The sequence below is a fragment of the Hemicordylus capensis genome, chromosome 3 (assembly GCF_027244095.1).
Source record: "Hemicordylus capensis ecotype Gifberg chromosome 3, rHemCap1.1.pri, whole genome shotgun sequence".
NCBI classification, from domain to species: domain Eukaryota; kingdom Metazoa; phylum Chordata; class Lepidosauria; order Squamata; family Cordylidae; genus Hemicordylus; species Hemicordylus capensis.
Genome location: NC_069659.1, coordinates 354129688 through 354148308, shown reverse-complemented (window position 1 = coordinate 354148308; position 18621 = coordinate 354129688). Strand labels below are relative to the sequence as shown.

The window sequence follows — 18621 nt, the reverse complement described above, 5'->3', positions numbered from 1 at the left end:
TTCATTTGCATGTCATTTTCATGGACATGAAATACCAAACTACATGTTGCATTTATGCTGGGATTTTCTTTTTGTCAAATTGTTACCTTCAGCTGTTAAAAAATAATTGGAAATTTGGGGTAAAAAAATCTTACCAATTTGACTTGTTTTCAGTTCTTTAGCATGTTTGGCCATTACATTTCTCAGTGTGCATCTCTGCAAGCCCTGAAGGCTCAAAGGTAAAACCTAGGATTTTAACACAATCCTAGAGGAAGGCTCTCTTAAGACCGAGAGGCCTGAGGGCTGAACGTTCATTGGAGGGCTGCCTCCCTTCTCACCGAACCCTATTTCCGCGTCATTCCTTTTTTTCAATTTTGGAGTGCACTGTGTGTCACAGTTGATACAGCCCTCTCCGTGTCAGGGCTGGGGCAACTGTCCCCCACAAAAGAGTCTGTCCACATGCCCTAAAAAGGCACCTTGAGCCACCCATCAGGTGCTGCTTCCTCCTGGTTTCAGATGCTTGATCATATGCAGACAGGGCTGCCTTGCTATCCATCTAGCCCACCACTGTCCTCTGACTGGCATGGCCCTCCGGCCGAGGAGTCTTTCCCAGCCCTTCCACCGGGGATCCTTTTGAAGGTGAAGATGCCAGGGACCGAACCTGGGACCTCTGCATGAAAAGCATGTGCTCTGTCACTGAGCTACACACCCCTCCCCACAATACTCCATGTTTAGAATCCCCACCCTTCAGTGTTCATTTAATTTGGCTTTCTTTTTCTGTTCCGTTATTTTTAGTTTTCATCCCTTTTTTTTTCTTTGTTTCTGTTGTTGTTGTGTTTCCCCATGTAGGAGCGATTATGTTTGCCTCTGCATATTTTAGAAGAGAGAGGGTTGACACGGGTGGCAGAGACTGTGCAGGCACTTCTGGAACGGGCCCCCCCCAAACAGCACCATCACCACCATCACCAGGCACCGCAGCAGCAGCAGCAGCACTTGGCTGCTGTCTAACAGTCATCCCCGAGGCCTTATTCTTTTTCCCTTGGCCAAGCTGAAGAATGCCAGGACTTGACGGCTGGTGCAGAACGCACAGACACAGGCGGCGTTGTGTTCGAAGGAGGAAATCTGTATCCGGGATTCCTGACGGGAATAATTTTGCTTCATTTCTCCACTTTTTTTGGAGGTCACAAAAGTTTCCATTGAACTTTTTTTTTTTAAAGTGATTTTGCTGCAGTGGGCAGCAAGGAACGGGAGGGAGGATTTCACCGGCTAATGGTTGGCTCCATGCTAAAGTATGGCTATGTACATTGGGGTGGGAGGAGGGAGGCAGGGAGGATAGCCTTTTACCCCAGAAGTGTGCATCAGAAAACAGATTCCAAGTATGTTTCATTCAGGTAAGAGGGAGCATTTTGTTTCAGAAGAGTCTGTGCACGAGACATTTTTGGTGGATTGAGGCCAGTATGAACGAACACACACACCCCTTAGCCAGTACTTCTGAATCATAAAACTACATATAATTATTAGACTTCTTTTCTACCTTCAGTGTCATTCCTGCTTTTCCTGGCATTCTATGTCCCAAGAAGACAACCTGAGAAATTAAAGATGATATTGCTCTTCTAAAATTAACTAGGTGCTCTTGGATGGATTAGAAACAACAGTTTTTACGGGAAATGCTCTCTCCTTTTATTCATTGCCTTCTCCTTGAGGGTAGGAAAAAATAGCTTTTTCAAAGAGCCATGCTATCATGTGGTGGTGGTGGTGAAGACCTGCTGCCTTGATTATATGTTTATAGAATGGCAGGATAGAAATATCAGAAATAAACAGCAATGCCCCAATGGGTTGGGAGCTGCTCATATCTAAAGTTAAATCTGACCACAATGCCTTGAGGCCAAGAGGAAGCATGGGCAAAGAGGGCTGTCAGCATGCTGTGTAGCCAACCCATGTATGCCATCACTTAGGGGAGCGATACTTTTAGAAGGGCCACTGGAGCAGCGTCTCAGAAGATTCTGGGACACGCTTCACCAACGCATGATTGGAGCAGTAAAAGCAGGCCCTTGCACGATATGCCCTCTCAGTCCGGGTCCAGGGGCGTCTGGACTCCAGGGAAAGCACTGCTATTAGTATAAATTCTTGAGGACTTCACACACAGACTCTTGCTCTCTCAGATTTGTGTATGTCCCATACTGAGCTGTTTGTCATAAGCCAGAAAACTACCAAAGAGATTTCATGACTGATGGCATGAAAAGGAGGTAAGAGAACAGAATGTCCTGGCTGTACAGGCAACTGATTGGTTTAGGAGCTCAGATTCAGTGGTGCTTTTTCTTTGAGGTGCAGCCCCACAAAATGGCTCAGTGCAACCCTATTGAAACAACATGAGTGTGCTTTTTGCAGTTTCTGTTTGTTTTGCCAGGGTGGGGGGGTGACTGCAAAATTTTGCCAGGAAGCTTGACAGTTGATCTCTTCCCCCGATCCACCTCCACCAGTTGCTTGAATTTTATTTTCTTGTCAATGCAGATCACCCTGTCCTTGTGTCGGTGATATAGGCCAACTGCTGCTCTTAAACACATGAAGAATATTTCGAAGAAACACAGGAGTATGCAGTTGAAAATAAGTTTTTCTTTCAGCTCTGGCTGCTTCAGGGTCTGCAAGTGCTGGCTGTGGCACAGAAATGCCCTGCCCTTTTGCAAATACTTTGTCTGGCATTTTGTAGGTGCAGTTTTGCAGACAGGAAGCAATTCTTGAAGGATTATATCAAACACCTTGGAAGCTCTGAAGGCCTTTTCCCTGCTTGCTTTGAATGGCATGGGATAAACTTTTGCAACCTTGTGGACTTTTCTAACTCAGGCAGTGAAATATCGTTCTTCCAGACTTTGGAAGGGGTATAATGGAGTTTTTCTAAATAAGCATGATGTAGGATATTCAGTTGCATATTTTGTACTGCCTGGTATGCACCTTGCCATACAGTACTTTCTGCTTCACCAACTCTCAGCAGCCTGTTTAATCACATCCGTGATTTTGTATGGTTTGTTCACGCAAACTCTTCTCAAAATGGATAGATGCAACCTTGTGCTACAGTCCGCTACACACACACATTGGGAATAAGCTCCATTGAACATAGTGGTGCTTGCTTCTGAGTAAACATGCGTAGGATTGTGCTATCTGAATAGCTAGGTTAGTTGGATTGACATTTCACAAAGGTTAGTTTCTTTTGCACCCTTGTTACATGAAACAGTTCTGGGGCTTCAGCCTAGTCACCAACAAATGGCAAGTTTATCACCACATACTGTGAAACAATCACCTTCAGCATTGGAGTCGCTCCTGCGGCTGGCTTTGCCTGAACAGCTTAGCGTGTGTGTTGTGTTAGGTTGGAAAGATGTGTGCGAGGCAGTCCAGTTGTGGAAATCCAATTTAGCTGCCATGATACAAGTGGTGATGTGCTACTGCAGCCGAAGCTCAATTCAGTGCCTGCCAAATGGGTCAGGACATCTTCCGCAACCCCCACCACCACCACACACACACACGGTTGGCCCAGTTCCAGGCAAGCCTAATTTTTTCTAAAGGGTCAGGAAGTCACAGCATGCTATGCAAAAGAACACAAGTGAGGAGAGTGCCCCAGTAGAGGCACGTGGTTGCCCTTGGATGGCACAGCTGGGTCACGGAGCGGACAGTAGCCCCAGTGGCTGATGGTGGGGCAGGGCTGGGCTCCCATTGCAGTGGTACTGACTGCCTGCTTAGGAGCGGACTCCGGAAATGGACTGCACAAGGAAGTGCTGATGTCCCCTATGCAAACCAGCACCTTTTCCATTTAGCAGGACTCAGTCCTATGGCGTGGCCACTTGATAGAAAGTTCTCTGTTTTGCATGGTGGCATCAGTTCAACCCTTCAATTTTATGGGTTCACGATCACAAACCTTGAGCGGAGGTGAAATAAATTTGTATTTTTTCAACCTGTGGTTTGTTTTTAATGTATTCTACCAAAAAAAAAAACCACTGAACCTTTTTGTTCTAAGTTGAAATGGCAATGTTGGGGATGTTTGTGTTTTGTTTATATTTATGTGCAATTGTTCTTGTATTTAGTGAAAAGTTTTAAAGAAAAGTGTATAGAATTCTATTTTGTGTGTTGAAGCAACAAAAGATTGCTATCCCCTTCTGGAGATTATACTGGGGGTGGGGGCAGTGATTATTCCTTTCAAGACACCTAGATTAAATTTATATAAACCCATTCAGGGCATTCAAGTTAAATTGATATAAACTCTTCAGTGTTTATAACCCTTCAAAGTATCAAGTAACTCAATATTCTCAAACTCATTTGTATTAAACAAGTTAGTTGTCCATTCCAGTACTAACATTTTAAGTTCCATATCACAAGGGTACCATTCACTCAAAGCTCATTCAGCAGAAAACTTGGCTGTTCGTTTTAATTCTGTCCCCATTTCATTCACTAGCATGAAGATCAGATCTGTGTGAGCCCGAAAGCTTATACAATCTCATCAGCCTGAGACTGGCAAAGTATCTCCTTTCAACTGTGTGTGCAACCATTTTATTCCACATGGTAAGAACTAACAGAAAGCAGGTTGTCCAAAAGGACCCACTCTTTCTGCTGCCAGCACTTGTTGGGTAAGCTGGATCTTTCTGTCTTGTCCATGGAGTATTGGCTGTGGGTGCCATTGTTCATTAGACTCCTACAATCTGGTTCCATCTGATTGCCATTGCATACTGGAAGGGAAAGTCAGTGTGCATCAAGCGCCAGTTAGCTGCATGGAAGACACTCACATTATTCATCTATTCAGCCTCAAACCTATGCAGGTTTTTGCTGGATCAGACTCTGCCCATTACAGGATCAGCAACCTCTGCCCACCCTTGCGAGTGTTTCCACAGTTGACAAAGGAAAGAATTTGGGGTTCTCCACACCCACACACCCTATTCCCTCTGAATGGACGTGTGGCCAACCCACCTTTCATGGCTAGTTAATTAAATGAGTGTAGTCTTGCAGTAGTAATGTTGCACAAACCTCACTGAAATTTCTTTAGTCCTCAAGAGGACATTGCACACTTTCCTCCCATTTGAGTGGGGCTTGGGCAGGAGCTGTTCCTGGTCATCTGCCACAAAACATTGAAGGGACCTTTCCCTGGCAGTTCGGCAGTGACTGGTGCTATTATGTCTTGGAATGATTCTTTTAAAAGTAGTTGTTTTAGAAGCAGAGGGGATCCTTAAGTTAATTTGCGGGGTGGGGGGGCTTGTTTTAAAAACAAACCCAACCCTGAAGTGTGTGTTGCAGAGCTTTTGAACGCCTCTGCTTTTCAAGGCACTCAACTCCCCTCTGCTTTCTCCTGGGGCTGGCACTTGGCAGGATGCCTGGAGGATCAAGACTTCACTTTTGTTGTTTCCGCAGACTGTAAACGTGTAAGTAGTAGTGTAGCTAAAGGATTTTTTAAAAAGTTCTTTCCTGTATTTGTATGCCTGTAAATACATTCCATAGTTTTCAAAGACTATTAAGTATAAACTTCAGAATATCATGTACTTTATTTTAAATTGCCTGTATGCTGTCAGTCAATTTCTAGCACACATGATATTATAAACTCCAAACCTGGGTGATTTGAAATAAAGGCTAAAGCTTTAAAACCTGCCTCTGTGAAGAGAAGCATTTATTCTAAAGCAGGTTTGTCCAGTCTTTTGAGTGTCCTTGGTTGCTTCTATCCTGGGGGTGGGCAGACAGCTTTATTCATGGCTTTGGAAGATAGGTATCATACAGTCAAATACTTTTTGCTGTTCCAAGAGCAATCACGTTGCTGGTCCCCGTCCCACACCCACCCCGTCGCCTTTTTCTTCTTTTTTATGGGGATCCTATCTGGTGTGTACACCATATGTATTGATTTGGAATGATGCTCCTATTTATACAGGACTCAGTTTCTCTAACACAAGAGGAGCCTTGCTGGATCAGACCCAGAGTTCTAATTTAGCATTCTCCCCATAGTGGCCAGCCAGATACCTCTAGGAAGCCCACAAGAAGGGCATCAGAGCAATAGCCCTCCCTTGCTATGCCTCCCCTCCCCAGCAACTTTATATTGCTTCTGAACATCGATGATCTATGTAGCTATCATGACTAGTAACCACTAATAGACTTCTACATGAATTTGTCAGATCCTCTCTTAAAGCCATGTAATCTAGTGGCCATCGCCACATCTCAAGGCAGTGAATTCCATTAACTAATGATGTATTGGGTTTTCTGACCAGTTGTCACCCATGGTATTTTTCAGAGTGAGCCTCCATTTAAAGTTGATTTACAGTGGGTTAATTTCATGAGGCTCTGTGTCTTTTCTTCATTATATGGGGGCACATTTGTAAGATAAAGAGAAATGCAAGTTTATAGTGAAATTTCCCTGTAAAATGGCTTGCCCAAGCTCATCCAGATCTTTGGAGATGAAGTGCCCCACCAACAAACAGCTGTGCTTCAGAGACCTACATGCCGTCACTGATGATCCAGACAAGAGTCATGGTTCTCTGCAACCTCTCTGAATCCTGGGGAAAAGATTCCAGAGTGTTTCATATTCCAGAGTAATTAAACCAAAATGTCTTGGACTCTTTATGTGGCTTGCTTACCTCTGCTGCAAGATAACTTGAATTGCCAGGTTTGGTACTCTCTTGCTGGCCACAATAATAATAATTTTAAAAAAGCTCTAAGAGCCTATAGAACTGAGTCCTAAGTATTTATTATTTTTTACCCTCTTGGCAAACACAAAGTTAGCCAATCCAATTGTCCCATCCCACCCCCTGCCCCATCACCCAAATGCTGAGTGTGACAATGATGACACTGGAATTGGATTCTGTTCACTTCACTTTTTCTTCCCTTTCCCCTTCCCTTTTCCTTTTCCCTTCCCCTTTTCTTTGGTTGGAGGCTCTTCTTCCAAAGCTTTTTTGAGGGCCTTGTAAGGGCCAAGGAATCTGCGAACCATCATGCCTCTCCACCAAGCCTGCAGCTGGGAGCAAAGCAGAAAAGAGGGATGCATGTCAGATGGACACTTGGAACCTGCTCCCACTTCCAGACACTCATAGGAACATAGGAAGTTTTGCTGAGCACAGGCTCCCAGGAACTTCTGCTGTGTACAGATCCAGATTCCCTCAACTACCCTGGCTAGCAAATGCAGCTGCCTGGCCTGGGTCCAGTTTTCCATCTGCTGCCTGCTGCTCTAAGTCAGCCGCAGTGCCTCAACACCTCTGTTTATCTTACTGCTACTGGCTCCAGCTGCCTTGGCCATGCTCCAAGCAAACATCTGAGTGGGGAATACTGGCATCTGTTGCAGAAAAGCCCTCAAGATGTCCTTGGGCAGCCTTGGCCTGAAGATGAGCTGTTCTGCCTGGGAGAGAGAGAATGGGTGCCTAGGAATGGGCCCAGGGATCCTGTTCACAAGAGATCAATGCAGGCTTATGGAGAACATTCTTCTCATCTCATACCTCATACAAGGTCATACCTGGACCAGCACATTCTCAACTTATTTGACTGCAGGGTTACCCCAGACCCTAGATTTTGACTCAATGGACATCTTGAGGTACAGGGTCCTCCAGATCAAGGTGTTCCCTTCAATACATGTGGGGAGGTCTGTGAATATCTGCAAGTATGAGACCCACCTTCACATGTGAGGAGCTGACAAGGGAGAAGGGTTATCTGAGCAGGTCCAGAGTCTGGAGTTGTGATCTTACTCAAAAACAAAGTATTTTCTCTCTGTCAGCAGTTGGACCTTGGGGGTGTGGCATGGGAGACAGACTGGGCATCTACTCAGCTTTGATCTATATGGTAAAGTCTCCATCGGTTTCATTTTCCATGTGAAGAGAGTATTTCTAGATGCATTATTTCCATCTACTGAGATTTGGCATCGACATCCTTGGGGGAAATCTGCACTCCTCAGCATGTCACCCTGATATAGCATATAACAGATCTGCCTTTCCTCCTTTTAAAGGTGTGTTATTTATGGGAGTATTACTGGTATATTTTTATGATGATGCCTAGAACATAATTATATTTTATACAGTTCCTGTTGATAACTGGCTAAATGCTGCTACCAACAGGAGACTATAGCCCCAACCAAGTATTGTGGGTCCTTTTGGTTAATGTTCTTTCTTGCCCTTTTCATTGTTGTAAGAGGCTGGCCTGTGGCTGGATAGCTCTGCTCTTTGTAGTACCATCCACAGCTGCCTCTTAGGAAGCTGCCTTCTGCTGAGTCAGACCCTAGGTCCATCTAGCCCAGTATTGTCAACACAGACCGGCAGCAGCTTCTCCAAGGCTGTAGGCAGGAGTCTTTCTCAGTCATATCTTGGATATGCCAGGGAGGGAACTTGTGACCTTCTGCATGCATGTCCTCTTCCGGCCCCATTCCCTAAGGGGAATATTTTACAGTGCTCACACATGTAGTCTCCCATTTAAATGCAAACCAGGGTGGGCTCTGCTTCGCAAAGGGGACAACTGATGCTCACTACCACAAGACCAGCTCTCCTCCCCATGAGCAGTTCAAAGAAGATCCTGCATCTTGTTTAGCAGGGGGTTCATAAAGGAAAAAAGGGCTCTGGGTTAAGAGAGTAGGGAGGAGCCTTGGAGCACTGCACAGAGGCCCCAGAGCCCCACAACAGCAGCTAGTGGTTGAGAAGAAGCCAAAGTGCTGCTTCCCACACACTGCTGCCATCATGAGCTGCAACTGCCGAGGTGCGTAAAAGAAAATGGCTATCCCAGAGCTGGATCCCAAAGGTTTTGGAGGCTCTTGGGGAGTGGGGGAAGAGGGGTTATCTAGTTCCAGGGCCCCCAGCTAACAGCGTTTCAGATCCATCTTACCTTCAGGACACTTTTCATCTCTAGAGCATCCTGTTCCACTTTCTTCCGGGCAGCCTCCTTTTCCTTCCGGTCCTCAATGATGGCTTGCTCACACACAAGGCACTGCACAAAACAAAACATACTTCAGACTAGAACTTAAGGATGGCCTTGAAATGTGTAAACCCCAGCCCCTGTCTCTGCCAACTTATGCTCTATGGCCGGCATTCTCAAACACAATGGCCTTTGTAAGGTAAGAGCTGGTGCTGATTTTATAGACTGCCATTGCCAACAGTGTGGACCATGCAGTCTTTGCTCCTCTCCATCATAGATCACAGAAACTTGGATTCTTCATTAAGCAGAAGTGCCCTTTATGTGGTGGTGTTTTTTAGTTAACTGATAGAATGGGGGGGGGTGCGGTTTGTTGGTTGCATCAGCTGCTCTTGTGGTAGCAAGCATGACTTGTCCCCATAGCTAAGCAGGGTCTGCCCTGGTTGCATCTGAATGGGAGACTAGAAGTGCGAGCACTGTAAGAGATTCCCCTCAGCAGGGGATGGAGCCGCTCTGGGAAGAGCAGAAGGTTCCAAGTTCCCTCCCTGGCAGCATCTCCAAGATAGGGCTGAGAGAGATTCCTGCCTGCAACCTTGGAGAAGCCACTGCCAGTCTGTGAAGACAATACTGAGCTAGCTAGACCAATGGTCTGACTCAGTATATGGCAGTTCCTTTGTGAGCCTGATGACTGTTCTAGAGTCACTCCTGTCCAGGTCCCTACTCCAGCGCAGCTCACATGGGACTGCTGAGGTGCTGTTTGCCAGCAGGGGGATAGTCGTGAATGGTGGTTGCTGTTCTTCCTACCTGCTTGGCTAGTTCCTGTAGTGCTGCCTGGTCAGCTGCTCTGGAGGACTTGATAGCATTCAGCTCCTGCTGCTTGGCTTCTGTGTCCCTCTCGTACTTTTCCATCCAGTACTCGAGCTTCTCTTCGATGCTCTGTTTGGGACATGGGCACGTTGACGCTTAGTACTGTGTACTCGGGCATAGACTGGCTTTCTGACATGATAGCTGAGCACTCGGAGAAGTGCTAAAATCAGCTAAATGTCCCTGCCCAGCTCAGTGAGAAAGGTCCTTCTGGTTTTTAAAGTAAGGCTCTGGTCCCCAGGTAAAGTTCCAGGTTAAGCCCTTGGCATCCCCAGTTAGAAGGAACAGGTAACAGGTGAGAGAGAGATTTTATCCAGCTAGGACACTGGAGAGCCATCTAATGACACAGTGGGGAAATAATTTGACTAGCAAGCTAGAGGTTGCCGGTTCTAATCCCCGCTGGTATGTTTCCCAGATTATGGGAAACACCTACAGTATATCGGGCAGCAGTGATACAGGAAGATACTGAAAGGCATCCTCTCATACTGCATGGAAGGCGGCAATGGTAAACCCCTCCTGTCCTTTGGTAAACCAAAGATAACCACAGGGCTCTGTGGTCGCCAGGAGTTCACACCGACTCGACAGCACACTTTAAGGCACTGGAGACTGCTGCCAGTCAGAGAAGATGGACCAATGGGCTAGAATGGACCAGACGTCTTCAAATGTTCAGGCCTCGATTTCACTAAGGTTTCTGCATGCACAGCATTTGTTTTTGTTTTGGTACAGATTCAGTCATGTGAGCTGCGCCCTAACCTGGAGTCTGCTGTCATCATGTAGCCTAGACACAGGTTAAGCGTCATCAGTGAGGACTACGCCTTGGTCTTTGGGGACAGTGGGTCTGCTTTCATTTCCCTGCTCACCCCTGGGAATTGCATGGCAGCACACACAGAATTTTTAGTGTGAAGACAAAATTAAAAGAAGCAAGAGAGAGAAAGCTGTGGACACTAGCAGAGCGACGTCGAGAGAGGATTTGGATGAGAAAAGCATGAGCCCAGTTTAATTAACCCTGGACAGCAAAAAGGATCATCCAGCAGGTAGCAACAGCAGAGGTCCTCAACTCTGGGTCCCTGGATGTTGTTGGACTGCAACTCCTTTCATCCCCAACCACAGTAGCATCGTGGCTTGGGATGATGGGAGTTGTAGTCCAACAACATCTGGGGACCCAAGGCCAAGAACCCCTGAGCTGCACTGTGGGTGGTGTCCGTGATGCCTTTTAAAGCAGGCAAAAAGAAATGCCAGGGACTTGGCTGTCACCCACCATTTGCTGCTGCTTGAGGAAATTCTCAACATCCATGTGGACTCTGACCTCTTGTTCAGTTTGAATCCTCAGCTTCTGTGATGGGGAGAAAGAGAGTGTCAGTCTTTCTTCTCATGACTATATTGGAAATCCCGAGATGGAGGCCACTCTAGGAAGTCCAGGCAGCCCTCTTGATGGCTTGTTTTAATCTATGGGCCTGCCTTAACAGGAATGAAGAGTGAGGGTGAGGCGGGTCCTCTCAGTAGTGGGTGAGAATGTTGGGTGAGCAAACCAGATATATGGCCCAGAGGAGTGGGGGGGGGAGGCACTGGGGGGGACAAAGGGAAAGGAAGGAAGCCAGACTGATCAAAAAGCTATTTCCCAGGAGTCCGTCACACTCCAGTATAGGCAATGCCAGGTGGGGGGCAGGGGGCGTCATCACACATCACCCCTCCCTCACCTGCGCCTCATTGCTGGACTCAGTGATTATTTGATGGAAAGGGACATTCCTTTTTTTTTTTTTTAAAGATGCTTTTATTAGTGTTATATATAGAAACAGAAAGGTTACATCTCTGAGAATCCAACAAAACGAGTTAACATACAAGGTCTTATCCATCAGAACCAAGACATAAGAAAAATACAGTAGTATTAATAGAAAATCTTTAACTGGGTATCAGAAGCTATCAATAAAAGAATCTTGAACCCTAACTCTAAAGAAAAACAAAAGACAAAAAAACCTGCCCCAACCTAGTTGATCATCCTATCAGGCACTCTAAGGAGGAGAGAACCAATCCAACTTATGACATACAAAATAGAAATAATTCAAGTAATTTGAGCGCAGAGACAGACATCCCCAATATTCTGTGGTTTAAACTCCACACACCAGGCTAAAAAACTAGCTAAATTTTAGTGATTAAATTCTGTATTCTATAAAGAAGAGAATATAAGTTCCCTTGCTGTCGTGCATCTGAATTGAAACCTGTATAAATAATAATAATAAAAGATATTTGTTTGAGAACTTTCATTAAGTAAGTTAACTAAATCTTGTAATATATATAATTAATAAAGTATGTTTTATTATGTATTACTCTCCAGTAAGTAAAAGGAAGATTCTGAAAGATCTTGGATCCTTTAGTCTTTTCTGTCCCAGTTGCATTAAATGAAAAACTTAGTGTAATATCTTATATACAGTATATTGAGCTGATGTACTGAAAAAATCTAAAATGATCAAAGGGCATCCATGTTTCTAGCAAAACCAAAAAATGAATTCAGAGAATTTTAAAGTCCTTGTTCTATCAGACCAGATAATAGGTTTACAACAAAAACCTCACCAGCAAAATTCTATGCAGTTCTCTTCCAGCAGAGATAAATATTATGAATGACAGATGAGAATAAATAAAATTGGTGAATTCGATCCTACTAGTGAGAGCTCAACATACTGTTTATATTATTATAATTTCAATACAATAAGGTAAGATCTCTCAGGCAAGACATAAAATGATCATGCATGTCTCTGCGCCCAAGTCACACCCTGGGTCACACCAATCCCTTCATACTGGCTCTCTCCTCCAAAGACAATTCAACTACCTCCTAAAAAATCCATGGAAAGTTAAAAATAAAAAATAAAATAACAGCAATACTGAGAAAATGTCTATAGGCTAGACTTTATCCCTAATCGTCAGAGAAAGTAAAACTTAAAACTCTCATAGAACACTCCCCCTACTGGATAACTTAGTATGCAAAACGATTTCAAACAAGATTATTCATTGGAGAAGAACATAAGAAAAAGTTATTCTGCCATAACAAAAGTAGTATGTGTATTGTAAATACAAGGCCACATGTCCAAATATGTAAAAATCCCATCTCGTTACAGACTGGTATTCAAGAACCGTAATAAAATAATTAGCAAAGATCAGCTAGACCTTTAATAGTCTCCCTCCTCATGTAATGAAAGACAAACAGACTGAAAAGATAAATGGAGGGGGACTAAATTCAACCTCAACTGATCTTTATACCCCACAGCTGGGAGCATAAACTATCGAACTATAACAATGAGATATCCCCTCTATACATATATCTAATCCTTCACAGTTTACTTCCAATTGTTTGCATCCAGCCAAGTTTCTCAAAGTGTTATTATAAAGGTGTACATAACAGGTAATAAAACCCCCTAGGAAAAGAAAGAGGAAATAATAAACTGAATCTGAGAGGAGAAACAATATAATCTTCAGCTACTTGTCTTTTGTATCTTTTCAAAAACTATAATGCCATATAGTAGGGTATAGCCAGTAATCTTGTTCCATATGCGTAATAATATTTACACTATTATGTCAATTTGTTTCTGAAAGTTAAGTCAACAAGAATATTCTCAGTTCTTCTCTGAGTCCTCCATTCCCAATTCATTCCCAATTGATTCTCATTTCTTCCATAAAAAAGGGGAAACAAAAGGCAGATATATGTGACATTTGCTTAAGTCTTTAGAATCATCGGGTTCATTGTGCAATTTAATTCCTGATTAGATTATTACCCATATTACATCATATTTAGAACTCCCTAAATATTAATGGTTAAAATAAGAAAGGCAATTAACACAGGGAATATCTTAAAAGACTCAGTAATGAGGTTATATATTGAGTTATGCTCAAAGTTACAAACCTAAAGTTTACTCTAAAATATTCACATATTTTCCAGTTTCTTTTCTAATGATATGTAATTCTTTAGGTCAAGACTTTGAATATTAAGGTTGTGTCAGTATTAAATCCTATAGAACTCCCTAAATAATATTTGGTAGAAAAAACATTAAGCACAGGGAATACATTGATAAGCCAATTTACAAGGTATAATATTATTTATACTCAAAGTTAAAACCTATAAATAGATAAACCATGAATCAGTCATATTTCTGGAGACCAAAAAGAAAAAGGAAAGAGACATGGGGGGGGGGAGGAGAAATTAGCATTAAAGTCTCTGAAACTTTGAGAATCTTCTCGCTCACGTAGCAAAGGGTTAACATGAAATCTTAGAAACAATGTCCAAGGACATTCTCACACAGGGGAGAGACAAAGCTAAGCCGGAACTACAACTTTTGTGCCTGAGGGGGAAAAAACGGTTATCAAGTTTCTTCACATAGAAATCCCTCCAGTTGAAATCATTCTGCGTAAGCCTCTCCATAGCTGTAGCTCCCAAAGCCAAGAAGTTCTATTAATTTACATACAAAGGGTAAACAGTGGAAGCAAGTAAACTTTCAAATAAAATTAAGGCTTTCAGGGTCATTCTAATAGAATCTTCTGAATTCATCTCAAAGTAAAACACATCTTAACTGTCAATCCCCGTACCAATTTCCCCACCCTGTCTTTAGCAAGATCAACATTAAGTAAAAATGAAAGTAATGAGGAATTAAAAGTTGTAAGTTGTAAGTGATAATAAATCTTCATCGTTTGAGCTCAGCCAAGAGACAAGTATGGTGATTCTTCAAGATAAAGTCAAGGTCTCGACATGAAGGGAGCAAACTTTTTCTCCAACACTTTCGCTTCTCCAGTCAGAGCTTGGATAGTTAATAGCAAAAAGGTGATTGTTCAGCCATAAAGCACCTTGTCAGTCGTGCAAACAAAAGGAATTGTAAATGGAAAAACAGGTTGCTTACCTGTAACAGATGATCTGGAGGTGATCCGTTGTATTCATAAAGAATGGGTTCTGCGCCTGCGCAGGGACCTCGCGGACCGACTGACTAGCTCCTCGCGACGCCTCCAACCACCCTGCACGTGATCGTGTCCATACTTTAATAGGCGGTTGGGGCGTGTCTTCCTCAGTTTCTGCAGACCGCCAGACACCGTCGTGCATACTGACGATCCTTCTTGAAACTTCAATTTCACTGCCTCGATGTTGCGGGGAGGCTGGGTGGGTATTATGAATACAACGGATCACCTCCAGATCATCTGTTACAGGTAAGCAACCTGTTTATCTGGATCGTGATCCGTTGCATTCATAAAGAATGGGTGATTAGCCAGCTTCCCGCTTTGGCGGCGGGTCATCAAGGCAGCACCCTCTTCAGGATACTTCGACCAAACTCTGCATCTTTCGCTTGCCGTATGTCCAAAGCATAATGCTTCACAAAAGGATGACATGAGGCCCATGTGGCTGCCCTACAGATCTCCGGCAGTGGCACACCTGCCAAATTTGCTGCTGATGCTGCATAAGCCCTCGTTGAATGCGCTTTAATAGAACTTGGGGGTGTCACACCCTGAGCATTATATGCCAGCCGCACGGCACGTACAATCCACTGCGCGAGCCGCTGACGCGTCACTGATAAGCCCTTAGGCTTGCCACGGTAAAGTACAAACAACTTGTTCGTTTTCCTTATGGACCTAGTGGCGTGCAGATAATACAGCAAGGAACGCCTTACATCTAGCGTATGCATCTTGATTTCCAACTGCGTCTGTGGGCTTTGGAAGAACACGGGAAGCACAATATCCTCATTGATATGAAACTCCGACACTATTTTGGGCCTGAACCTAGGATCCAGGCGCATCACTACTTTCCCTGGGTAAATTTGGGTGTAGGGCCGATCAGCCCGTATCGCAGCCAATTCGCTCACCCTACGCGCTGACGTCATTGCTATTAAGAATACAGTCTTTAAAGTCAGCATGCCCAAGGGCGCAGCCCCCAAAGGTTCAAACGGTGCTTCCGTCAATGCATTCAAAACTAAAGTTAAGTTCCATTGCTGAACGGGACGCCGTACAGGTGGGTACATGTTATTAACCCCTTTCAGGAATTTCTTAATCTTGGGGTGTGAAAACACAGTTTTTCCATCCCAGCCACCATGCCCGGCAGATATAGCCGCCAGGTGCACCCAAAGTGACGAGTTTGCCAAGCCGGACATTTTCAAGGTCGTCATATACAGCAACACCTGCATGATAGACGCCCGTTTAGGGAAGAATCCTTTCCTTCTCGCATAGCTGCGAAATCTCTGCCATTTACTATTGTAATTACGCCGGGTTGAAAGCCTCCTACTATTAAGTAGGATCCTTTTCATTAACCTATCAGCCACGCTGTCAGCTTCAGCGTGTGTAGTTGTGGGTGTAAGATCATCCCCCTTTCTCGACTTAGCAAATCCGGGTAAACGGGAAATTGGTGATACCGGCCTTTCGACAGCTTCAGCAGAAGAGCGAACCACGGTTGTCTGGGCCACCATGGAGCCACCAGAACCCCCTGCGTCTCGTCTCTGAGAATTTGCGCTAATACCCTGGGGACCAGCGGTTGTGGGGGGAACAGGTAATATAGGCCCCCCCTCCAGAGACGCTGGAACGCATCTCCCAGTGAGTGTTTGCCATGTCCTGCACGAGAGCAATAACTCTGACATTTTTTGTTCGCAGCAGTGGCAAACAAATCTATTTGCGGCATACCCCACTTCTTGAACAGCGGCCGAAGGTAACACTCGCTCAATTCCCATTCGTGCTGCTGGTTCAGCTGAAACGATCTGCTCAGCATGTCCGCCTGAACATTGTCCTCCCCTTTGATGTGCAACGCCATAGGGCGTATGGAGTTCGCAATACACCAGGTCCACAGACGCTGGCTTAAATGACACAGGGTTCGGGACACCGTTCCACCTTGTTTGTTGAGGTAAGCTATGGCGTTTGTGTTGTCGAGGTTCACTTGTACAACCCTTCCCTGCAACTGGGGGCGGAAAGCCTTCAACGCCAAAAACACCGCCAAAAGCTCCAGATAATTTATGTGCTTCAGTTTTTGCTGTGGAGTCCATCGACCCTGTACTTGACAATGACCACAATGTGCTCCCCAACCCCATAGGGAGGCGTCCGTTGTCACCCAAAAGGATGGTGTCCAGGGTCGGAACTCCCTTCCTGATAGAAGATTGTCTCGTTGAATCCACCACCGCAGTGACCTCAGGACACCGACAGGGATGAGTAACATCTTTTTCTGGTTGTCCACATTCGGACGGAAATTGCGGAGGTACCACAACTGAAGGTCGCGCATATTTAGACGGGTGTAAGCTACAGTAGAGTTGCAGGATGCCATTAGCCCCAGAAGTCTCTGGACGGCCTCCGCTGGTTGACGTGGCAACTTCTCGAACAGAAGCACTAAATCCCTGATCTGCTCGTACCGTGACTCCGGCAGAAAAGCCCGCTTCTCCGCCAAATCCAGTATCGAGCCTATAAAGTTCACTTGCCTTTGGGGGTCCAATTTGGATTTCTTCCAATTCACATTGATTCCCAACTGTTGAAGCAGTTGCAAGACCAATCGTGTCTGAGAAAGTAACCCTTCTCTGTCTGCGCTCACCATAAGCCAGTCGTCGAGGTAAGGGTACAGCCTTAGGCCCTCTGTTCTTAAGAACGCTACGACTGTTGCCATCACCTTTGTGAACACACGCGGGGCTGTTGAGAGCCCGAATGGCAAAACTGTGTACTGGTACGCTGTATCGCCTACTGTGAAACGAAGGAACCCTCTGTAATTCTCGCGAATCCCTATGTGAAAATAGGCATCCTTCAAATCCAAGGTGACTGCCCATTCTTCTTTTAGTAAGAGATGCAGAATGCCCTGTAAAGTGACCATTCTGAACTTCCTCGTCTCTATATAACAGTTCAGCTCTCTTAAATCCATTATTGCCCTTATTCCCCCATCCTTCTTGGGGATCTGAAAATATCTGGAGTAAAACCCCCTCAGTCTGTCCATCCACGGCACACGCATTATTGCTCGTTTCTCCAGCAGTACCTGCACTTCGTCCTGAAGTGCTGGTGTTGACCTGGTGTATTTCACACCCTGGAAAGGTGGCAAATTCTTGAACTCTATTGCATAGCCATAAGTTATAATTTTCAGCACCCACTGATCTGATGTTATGTTGTGCCACGCATTGGCGTGGCGTGCCAATTTGATGGATACATTGGCTAACGCGAGGCTGTTCTCAGGAGCCTCGGGTACTCTGGCTAATGCGAGGCTGGTGTTGGAGGCCTCTGGTATTGTAGTTGGAGTCGATGTGCGGTGTTGCAGTGGATGGACCTTCACTTCAAAGAGACTGCTTAGATTGGTCTTTAGCAGCCCTCTGGCCTTTAGGTTTCTGATAATAGGGCCTATTCCTTTGATAAGGCTTGTTTTGTCTCCTGTAGTCTCTTCGATCCTGCTTATTAGAATACCTATTTTGCTGTCTTCCATAGGGGCGACTACGAGACTGCTGACTAGCTGAAGAAGTGGATGTCATAAACGTTTTTGCCGTGACCTTCATCTTTTTCCAGGATTCCATGGTGTCATCCGTAGAGTCTGCAAATAGCCCTTTCCCATCAAAGGGCAAATACTCAATTTTATCTTTCATTTCTGGCTGTAAGTTAGTAGACCTCAGCCACGCGTGACGCCGCAAAGTAATAGCTGTTGCCATTGCCCGCGATTCCGTCTCCGCTAAATGCTTGTACGTGCTCAGCAACTGCCTGGTCACCACCGTGGACTTTTCATAGGTCTGTGCCAGAGCCTTTTGTAAATCATCTGCAGACAACGTGGACGAGTCCTGGAAAAAAGTGTCCCACAGATGGTGGGCATATCGTGTCATACATGCAGCATAATTAGCGATTTTCACTGCTAAACTGGACGTAGAATAAACTCTACGTCCCAGGACATCAAGCTTTCTCCCCTCTTTATCAGCAGGGGTAGTATGGCGTTGTGCACCCTTTGACGATGCACACTCCACCACTAAA

General features: G+C 44.9%; 2 protein-coding genes across 5 annotated transcripts in view; one reads left to right on the top strand and one right to left on the bottom strand.

The window, feature by feature from the left end:
* LRCH3 (leucine rich repeats and calponin homology domain containing 3) overlaps positions 1–5601 on the top strand; it is a 127166-nt gene extending 121565 nt beyond the window's left edge. For 2 of the 3 annotated variants that reach the window (XM_053313257.1, XM_053313252.1), the window contains exon 21: positions 829–5601. In XM_053313257.1, coding sequence (XP_053169232.1) covers positions 829–987 — 159 coding nt within the window. In that variant the 3' untranslated portion in view covers positions 988–5601. The remainder of the gene's footprint in view (positions 1–828) is intronic. The other variant, XM_053313255.1, reaches the window with a different exon arrangement.
* Positions 5602–6669: 1068 nt separating this feature from the next.
* The window catches only part of IQCG (IQ motif containing G), a 34472-nt gene continuing 22520 nt past the window's right edge, over positions 6670–18621 (bottom strand). For both annotated transcript variants that reach the window (XM_053313259.1, XM_053313260.1), the window contains exons 7-10: positions 10946–11020; positions 9628–9759; positions 8797–8898; positions 6670–6952 (exon numbers count right to left, since the gene is read on the bottom strand). In XM_053313259.1, the coding sequence (XP_053169234.1) occupies positions 6809–6952; positions 8797–8898; positions 9628–9759; positions 10946–11020 (453 nt within the window). In that variant the 3' untranslated portion in view covers positions 6670–6808. The remainder of the gene's footprint in view (positions 6953–8796; positions 8899–9627; positions 9760–10945; positions 11021–18621) is intronic.